This window comes from Agelaius tricolor, unplaced genomic scaffold (assembly GCF_023055355.1).
Source record: "Agelaius tricolor isolate 1412-34295 unplaced genomic scaffold, bAgeTri1.0.p SCAF_15, whole genome shotgun sequence".
NCBI classification, from domain to species: domain Eukaryota; kingdom Metazoa; phylum Chordata; class Aves; order Passeriformes; family Icteridae; genus Agelaius; species Agelaius tricolor.
In genome coordinates, this window is record NW_027269275.1 from 14,334,197 (window position 1) to 14,343,460 (window position 9,264).

The 9,264-nt window shown below is 45.6% G+C and overlaps 1 protein-coding gene across 4 annotated transcripts; it reads right to left on the reverse strand.

Annotated features, from left to right (window-relative positions):
- Positions 1–1,244: 1,244 nt before the first annotated feature.
- Positions 1,245–8,660, reverse strand: CMTR2 (cap methyltransferase 2). 4 transcript variants are annotated; one of them, XM_071440561.1, is made up of 3 exons: positions 8,500–8,659; positions 7,368–7,685; positions 1,245–4,857 (listed from the first exon to the last, which is right to left on the reverse strand). In XM_071440561.1, the coding sequence occupies exon 3, from the start codon at positions 4,836–4,838 to the stop codon at positions 2,544–2,546; it is 2,295 nt and encodes a 764-aa protein (XP_071296662.1). In that variant the 5' UTR covers positions 4,839–4,857; positions 7,368–7,685; positions 8,500–8,659; the 3' UTR covers positions 1,245–2,543. The 4 variants fall into 4 exon arrangements, with proteins under 4 accessions (XP_071296662.1, XP_071296664.1, XP_071296663.1 ...); XM_071440563.1 differs by lacking the exon at positions 7,368–7,685 and having other exon boundaries at positions 8,500–8,660; XM_071440562.1 differs by lacking the exons at positions 7,368–7,685; positions 8,500–8,659 and adding an exon at positions 7,068–7,346.
- Between the last annotated feature and the right edge of the window lie 604 nt (positions 8,661–9,264).

The window sequence follows — 9,264 nt, forward strand, 5'->3', positions numbered from 1 at the left end:
ATTCAAATAAGATGCATAATCTAAATAATGCAGTGTATAAATTGACTTTAAGGACTGAAGAAGTTGCATATGCATCTTTTAAGGTCTGTAGCAGCAAAATGAAGACATCCATATTTTCCCTTTACTTTCCAATCTGCCATTTCATGTCTTTAGGCACTGTTTTTATATTGTTATATTGGGAATGCAAATATTTCATAAAACTTTTTATAAGCTTGAATACAATTCTAAGCATTTACATTTCCCTGTAATTCAGTAAAACCATAAACCCATTAAACAGTATTTCCACCAAAATCAACCTGACAATCCCCATAACAAGCACTTCCAACCCAGTCTCTTGTTTCAAGGCTTCCAAAGTCCTCATGTCCCCTGAAGAACATTTTGACATTAACAACCAAAGTTTTCAGCTTCACTAAAACCAAGAGAGGCAAGGCTTTCATGCAGTTCAGCATCCATTCAACTCCAGTTCTTCCATAAAGATTTCCCCAAGAATCACCACTAGCTGTACAGAAATGAAAGTATCAGAACAGGATTCATTTCCTGTGTCATCTCACACCTCTAGGACAAAGAATGATCTTCCCCAGCTCTCTAATTTGGTGCTTACTTCCAAAGAGAAAGGCAATGGGAAAAACACATTATCATTAATAATTGCAATCAAAATGAGTTAACAGACAGTTCTCCAGACAAACTGGACAGCCAACCCAAAGACAATCACCTGGAACCCATGGCAGCGCAGCAGAGCCAGCCCTGAGGAACAAGGCACACAGCTTTTTCTCAATCACACCCCTTGGTGAAGGCAAGCAACTAGGATAAGAATAAATAATAGACTTTGCAGACAAAAGTACAGTGTATAACAACCCCCTCCTACCTGAGCAGTTGTCACAGCCAGGAGAAACTGAAGATCCTTAAGACAAAATCCTTGCTGCTAAGAGTTCTAGGAACCACAGAGGGACATGGATTGTCAGGCTCAGTGACAAGGCCAAGGGAACTCTGTGCAGGCCTCCTCCACTGCTTTGACCACATCTGCAAGTGGAGCCTCTCTAAGCTGATAAACTCCAAAGTTAAAGTTAGAGAGAAATGAAGACAACTATACCCTTCACTCATGAAGGATGGATAAATGACAAGATAAGGAAAGCCTGGCTAAAAAAAAAAAACAAACCAAAAGACATTTAAACCTCCCCAGACTCCCCTACTGCGTTTCATTGATTTCTTCCATATTTGGTAAAGAAACATGTAAACAGCAACACTGAAAACCTAAAATAAAAGGCTTTATTTTCTCCAAACAGCAGTTGTTTTCCCTTCTTTTTTTAAAAAAAGTCTTTTAACACTTTCAACATTTGTCAATAAAATGAAAATATACAACAGCCATGTAAATCAACGTATTTTCTTCTACTTCAAAAATATATACATCCTTCAATCAAAAGCACACATTGAATACTTACAACACAAAAGCTTCATGGCTGTACAACCCAGAGGGCTCCCACACAAACCTGAACACACTTGTGTGCACAAGAAAGGCAGCACAACAACTGGTGAACTGTTTGTTCAGGTGGTAACACTTCAAAGCCTTTGTTTTAAGGATTTTTAGCATGGAAAGGCTGGCAAATCCCAGCAATTCCATGTTATGAGCCTCTCATGGCTAGTGAAGTTTCCTGCATTTAAATGCCTCCTAAAGGCTTTGCTTGTTACAAGCCTAAGTGTCCACAGCCACTGGCTAATTCTTTTAGCAAATTTCATTCTCGAGAATCGAGCTCAGCTTTGGACCCATAAGAAGTCACAAGAGAGGGCTTGATGGCAATCCAAATTATTGCCTGAAGAGTAAGCAATGAACAGCCAGAGGCTGAGCACTTCTCTGGCATAAACAGCTCCATTTGATCCTTCTGTCAAGTGACTGAAGCGCACAAAGAACTGGAACTCAGGATATCAGCATGGCATTCACAAAACAGCTGCAAGAATGAGATGGAGAAACCATTATCAGGCTTTGGCAAGGAAATTTTCATCTCAGTCCTCACTCACTGAAGTGCTAAAGAAGAGGCTGATATTCAAAGGCTACGAGGTGAAAATTCAGAGGCTCTTGTTTAAGAATGATAAATGGGGACACATACCCATAACCACCACCACTTCATACCATCCAAAATGGTAAGGCAGGTTACACAGGATTTCCCCCATGTCACCATTAAGAATTAAACCAACTGTAAATTAAAGGGATATCAAAAGACAGTTTTTAAGGATGGTAATAGGAGGCTCTGAGGCTTATGCTCACTTGTCAGCCTTTGCTTCCATTGAATCAAAGATTCTATGTTATTCTGCATCCTGAAACACACAGCTCAGTGGCCAGAAATCAAGGTCTGGCTTTCTTTTCTCCTATTTCCTACACGTACAATATGGTGCGCCTAGGATAGATAGCTCAAGACATCCTGCCAGCACCTTCAATGTCACGCCAGTTTTGCATTAATGTTACCTTCACATTAACAATGTTTTTAACACCTTCTGCCTGCCTGTGAAACAAGGTCTAGCAGCAGCAACTCACACAGTTCTAGAATTATTTAAAGTGGAACATCACTAGCCATTCGCTGCTGCTGAGCTTGCACAATCAGGTGGAGCTGTCTCTTTGCAATGGCCGTGTTTAAATCCCACAGAAACTCCAACAGCTTGCCCTGGAGGAGAATCTCCATGGGCACAAACTGCAGAACCTGCTGGGGAGAGTCTGTGTCCAGCAAAGAGCTCATGAGAGCATTCAGGTGCTGCAGGTACTGCACCACGGGCGCGGGGAGGCCTCGGAAGCCAACGCAGAGCAGAGCGGCGCCGCTCCTCAGGGGCTCCCGCGAGGTCGGGCACGCGAACGCGACGCTCCGGAAGCAGCGGTGCAGGATGAAGACCAGGCCAGCTGTGAAACGCGTCAGGCAGGAGAGAACAGGCAAAACCAAGGCATCTCCTGCTGCCAGCTGCGCCAAGGAATGCAGAACGCACTCCAAAAGCTGCTGCTGGTACTTTGGTTCTCCATCATACAGCAAAGAGAAGCTGAAAGTCAGCAGTGTGGATGCGTCCAGGGGCTTTATCTCCATGCTGGGCTGGCTTTCTGTGTCACACAGGGTAGGAAAACCCACCACAAGGCACTTGAATTGGTCACTACAACTTTCATTTAGGACTTCCTGATGGCACCTGGAAAGATCAGACACTTTTGCCAGTATGAGTTCCCCAGGAAGAACTTCACAAGAGTGACAAGGCTGCAGCATTGATCTGCTTTTCAGCCTTCCCCCACCCAACTCCTTCACAGCTTCATTAAGATTTTCTAAGACCTGAACATCACAAAATGGAGAACACTTTACTCTGGGCAATCTTTTTCCCTCCAAAATGTACCAAAAGCTACATTCAAGGTTAGAAAATGATCCTTCCAGGACACACATGTTCCCAGCATTATTTAAACTATGTTCCTCAGCCCAGTGATTAAAATAGCCCTTTGCCACTTTATCATTCCATGTCAGGGTTTCCATCATCTTCCTTTCATTGTATGTACTAAAATATTTGTTTCTTTGTCCAAACCATTTTGCATTCATGCTGCAACCAGTCTGGGATTTCTTGACAAGCCAGTTATTTCTGCCAATGGGTTTCAGGTGGAACTTTTGCATGAAGAACTCTACTGCACAGTCTCTTAACTTGTTCAGTTTCACCTGCTCTGCTTCTTCCATGTGCTCAAAAAGACGGATATTTTCAGAGATCGTTTCTACCTGGCACTTGTAGAAAAACATGCAACACTCTTCATGTGTTTTTAGGAATGATTCTGGAAGTGTATGCTGGGAGAAGAGAGCTTTCTTGACCATTTCTGTTCCAAAGTTCTGTGTCATTTTAGGAAGAAGCAGATGAAGGCTTTCTCTGCCCATATAGCGAAGGCAAACCACATAGGCCTCTGAGTTTCCAGCTTTGCTCGTGGCTGGTTTAAAGACATGGACCTCCTCAAAAGAGCAGTTTAGCAGAAAGAGCAGGTTGATAGAACAGTGTTCAAACAGAGTGAACATCTTCAAAACAAAGGATCCTCCAGTGCCCAGGATCATTAAAGCTGTGACTGTTTCACAGTAATGAAGGGGTGAGACAAGAGCTTCCTGCTCACCTGGATTCCCCTGGCAATCAAAGCTGCCATCAGCAGTTACCAAGTGGACTGTGGTCATATTACTCACAAAGCTCTGAAGTCCTGTTAGATGTCTTAATGTCATCACATCCCCAGTGTTATCTGGGCCAAAGTACCACCAAGGTAACGTGTTTGCTATCAGACGGTCATCCATGATCATCATAAGGATGTCATTGGCTTCGTGATAAGGGTTTAGAGTATTTGCTACCCAATTCCAGTGGCAAGGGACATGGTGGGACTTCAGGAAGTGGTTAAGGCTGGCTATAAAAGCTCCAGGTGCTTCACAGAGGTGCACAGAATTCAGTTCTCCATCTTGAAGAGCTTCTTCTGGGAGAAGAGAAAAACTGCAAAGGATCTCATGAAATTTGCACCATGCCTGGGTACAGAGCTCAGCATTCACAGATTTCTTCACATGAGGTATTATTTTCCCTGCTTTATTGGTAAATGAGGTGTGCTGATGCCAATCTTCCAAGTTCTTATCACTCAATTGGTTCTTCACTTCATTCATTGAGTCCTTCAGAGCCAGGAGTGAGTGAAATTCCACATGATCACATGTAAAAGCATTGCTGGGATCTGGCAGCTTCCATTCATCATTCACTGGCTTAGTGTAAGTAAACTTTTTCTCAAAGAGCTTCTCAATTTCAGAAAGAATTTCAGGACTGAACTTTTCAAGGCCGGTCTTCTGGTTAACATAAGGCTGCTTACATTTATCCATTCTTGGGTGGACTCACAACCTGGACAACATCAGGGGAGAAGAAACCATGTCATTCAATCACACTAGTACAGAAATAGGAAAAGCTTTTTGTAAAAAATAAAAATGTGTCTTGCTTAACAGCTATATTCTAGAACAGAGGTAAATGCTTCATGCACCAATGAGGAATGTAAATGAGGGCTATCCTGAATAAAGTCATTTGAAAATCAGGAAGTTCACCAGTTCAATTGCCCTTCTTGCTATTTACACAGCAAGTGAAGAAGAGTTTGCTGGTGCTTAGCCCTTCACTGACTCTGAATATTCTGCTCACTGTATGGATCTAAACGCTTAAATACAAATATCTCTCTAAGCCACAAAAGAGAACATACCACAAGCTCTCCAAATTCAGCAAGTGGCCCAGAAATGTTATCATATGATTGTGGCAGTGTTTATCTGAGAGCTCTAAGTATGGAGGGTGGGGAGCCACAAGCAAAGGCAACTTTGAGAGGGAGCACAGCTGCTGCTCCTCCAATTTCCCGACTAGGAACAACCCTCCCACCTCTTCCACCAGAGCCAGTGTAATGCTGGGGTAGCCCTCATTGGCACCCTCAAGAACTGCCCCTCAGCTGAAGGGCCCTGGAGGGATGCTGGACATCAGCCAGTGAGCAAAACCTTTCCCTTCCTCTGCTCAGCATTACTGCTCTCTGCCAGATGACTGCAAACCCTTATGCCTTCCTTTAATGACTGAAAAAGCTGTGATAAACCTGAAGTGAGAGGACTTGATTGCAGCTGTGGTCAATGGGAATATGTGCTTGATGTTAAAGAAGCAAGCAGTGCTAAGTGCTGTGGGTAAAGGCCAACAAATACGAGCACACTCCACACAAAGCTGACGAGGCTGCTGCAATCTGCTCCACCGCTCAGCACAAAGCACACAACTGACAGGCACTAACCAGAAATCAGCCAGCCAGCAATTTATTCCAAACTAAAATGTTCATTTAAGCAAAATAATTCAATCAAAATTACCACCCGAGATAGGCTGAGAGATTTCCTATCTCTTAAACCATCCCTCAAGCCCTCCCCTTCCCACAAACTCAAAATACAATGACCTTCAGTGTTACATAACAAGGGAGTTTGAGAAAATAGTGGATTAAAACTGAAAGAGCTGAAAGTTTGGAAACAATGGCCACCCTCAGCACTTTACTCTTCCCCTCAAACCCATGCAGCATTTCAGGCCACAGCCCACGTTGGTTTGCCCTCATCACTATCAGCCCTCAGAGGAGAAGAGAGGCACATGGGCACACACAGAGCAGAGGTTTCATCTTGCCTTTCCTCAGTTTAAGACCTTTCAACAGGCAGGTTTAATTTCATTGTCCTCTATGCAGATGGGCTCTGGCCTTAATCTCATCCTTTCTTGTAGGTTGTTCTGGGTAAAGAGGAAAACTCTGGAAAACACAGACCACTGCGCCCTTGTGTAATTTATTTCAATTTAAACAGCAACTATGAGTATGGGCTTTTAATTACAGCTCCCCCTAGTTATTCATAGAAGAGGTTTGGAAGGGACCTTAAATACTATCTCATCCCAAACCTCCTGCAATGGGTAAGGGATACCTTCCACTAGACCAGGCTGCTCAGACCTCCATCCAACCTGGCCTTGGACACTTCCAGGGATAGAGAAGCCACAGCTTCTCTGGGCAACCTGTTCCTGGTCCTTACCACCCTCACAGAGAAGAATTTCTTCCCAATATCCAATCTAAATCTCTCCTCCTTTAGTTTAAAAACAGTCCCCCCTTGCCCCACCACTATCTGCCCCTGTAAAAAGTTACTCTCCTTATTTTGTATATGCCTCTTTTAAGTACTGGAAGGGGCTCTAAGAGCTCCCCAAAGGGTTCTGTAAGGCTGAACAACGCCAGCTCTCTTAGCCTGTCCCAGAGGTGCTACAACCAGAATACTAACAAGCTCAACCCTAAATCCAAGCTCACTCAGCACACAGCAAGAACAGGCAAGCGCCTGCCTTTTCATCATCATTTCCAGACTCCGGGACATCGTTCCGGCCAGGACCGGGCTCTGGGCTCGCCCCACCGCGCAGCTCCTCACCCATCCCCGCGCTCCGCTCCCCGCCTCGGCGCGGCCCGGCCGCCTCCCTCCGCCCCGGCCGCTCGTAGCGCCGCGCCCGCCCGAGGCGCCTCCCCGCGCCGCCCGCTCCCTACGCGAGGCCGCGGCTGCAGCGCGGCCTGGAGCCGCTCCCGCTCTTACCCGGCGGGAGCGCGCCCAGCCCGGCCCCTCGCCCGCCCGGCACGCCCTCTGCTCGGGGGGCACCGCCCTGGCCCGGGCCGGGAGGGCTCTTGCCGCTGAGGCTTTGCCATCAGCAGCGGGGGTGGGTGAGGAGCAGCAGAGTCCCGGCAGGCCGGGCTGGCGGCAGCGCGGCTCCATCTCCTAAACAGGTGCCCAAGCGCGGCTGTTTCTTAGGAGGAAAAGGGAGCAGAGGAGCCGCCTCCGAGCAGTGGGGCAGCCCGGCAGGACGGCGTTGCTAGAAGTTATCCGCGCAGCACTTACCAGCGCTAACGCTGACAGGTTGCTCAGGAAGAAAAGAGGAGAAAGGCTGTGTGGGGATGTGTGGCCACCCGCTGGAGAGGCAGGGCTGGGGCTCAGCGCCCTGGGTGTTTTTTGCCGACGCCCTGGGCCGCCTGCCCTGGGAGCCTGATCGTCTCACAGCCCTGCAGGGACCACGGCTCAGCAGTGACGCTTCTCCAGAGCTTGCTTTGCCCTCTGGAACCCATAAGGGGACTCTTCACATAGTAACCCACCTTGCTGCCCTTTCTAAATCCCCGGGAGACTTGTTACACCCAGCTTGGGTTAGCAGGAGGCAAGAGCCTTGAAATATTAACAGAGTCATAATGAGCATCACTGAACATCCATTTTAGCATCCCTGGAAACACACAGACGCTTTAGACAGCAAAACAGCATCTAATCTGCACACAGGAGCAGAAAGGTCAAAGCATATTCATTATTACAGTAGACAGCAGGTGCAAGTTGCTTTTGAGACTTTAAATATTACGGGGATTTTCCTATATGCAGGTTCAGGAACATGGCACTCCCCAGCCCTTCTGGGAACAAATAGCCAACAATGGAGCATGAGTAAGCAGAAATCCTTTTGCTTTAAAATGAGGCTTCCTGCTATTGATTTTTGCACTCTCACATACTCTTCATGAAACTCAATCCAGTCCTAAGCCAGAAGTAGTTTTGCTACAGAAATTCAGTGCTATCAGTACTAGGTACTCCAGAACTGATAACTTGGGAAAATTTTGCTTGAAGCCCAGTAACTGAAAAAAACCCCAACCCTTTACATGTTCATCTTAAGGATATAATAATGTATACATAAGGAATATTTTCTCTCACTGTAGGTACATGAGAGAATTTGTATGGTTAAGTTATAACTGAACACAGGGATCTATAACCAGACAACTTTCCTCCCCTCTTTTAATCTACTTGCTTGCTTTCTAAAATGAAGCAATATTACAACAAAATAGAATCTTAAGAACAGAAAAAGCCCAGTGCTGCCTATAAACAGGAACACAGGACTAAAACTCTATAAACCCCTTTAGGGGGGAAAAAAGAGAGAATGTCTTTTTCAAGCCAAATCATGTCATATTGACCCCTAATAGTGGTGCAACAAAATGGTACTTACTGGTTGCCTCATCAGAAAGAAGTTTTACCTAATGAGAAACAGCTGAGGTGCAGATGGAAGATTTCTCTGTCTCAGTGCCTCTTCACCCTTTAACTGGCCTGTTTGAAGATCACCTTTACTCAACGAAGATTTCTTGCTATGTAAAAGTAGAGGGAGAGCTGGGGCAAAATGAATGAAAGCAAGTGGGCAGCTGGTGAGGTGTGGAGCTGAGGGTGTGGTGGGTTCTCCAGTGCCTGGTCTGGTCTCTCTTGATAATACAGGGCACACAGTAATGGCATTGCTAAAATCTTATCTTTAGCTCATGAGAATTTAAAGTTAGTGGGGAGGTCAAAGGCATGTTACAGTCTGAAATGTTTGTGTTTGTAGTAAAAGCCTGAGCAGAGCTTTCCTTTAGTTTTGGCTTTCTCACTGATGTTTCCAGTGGTGCTGGGATGTTTTGGTTGCCTTCCTTCTGTTGTTTCTGCATACTCACACACCAGCCACAAGGTCTACACTGGCTGACTTCTGTGCTCCATAGGTAATTAAAGCATTGAGTTTAAGGGTTGATTTTTTAAAAATTTCTTACACACATCACTTTTCACATGTTCTTGAGTGCTTGGATAACCCTTCCAAAAGAGCAGCTACAATTCAGCTCGTAGGGCAAAGTGGTCTGCAAGCAAGGCTTGACCTTTGCATTTCTACCCTGCCAGGCTTTTACTGTAGCTTGCAGCTTCTCAGTGTCACACTCCCCTGGACTCCTGGAGATAAGGCTCTTCCAAATCACAG

Coding starts and splice junctions, on each gene's coding strand:
- CMTR2 (XM_071440563.1), bottom strand. CDS start 4,838: ATGGATAAATGTAAGCAGCCTTATGTTAACCAGAAGACCGGCCTTGAA.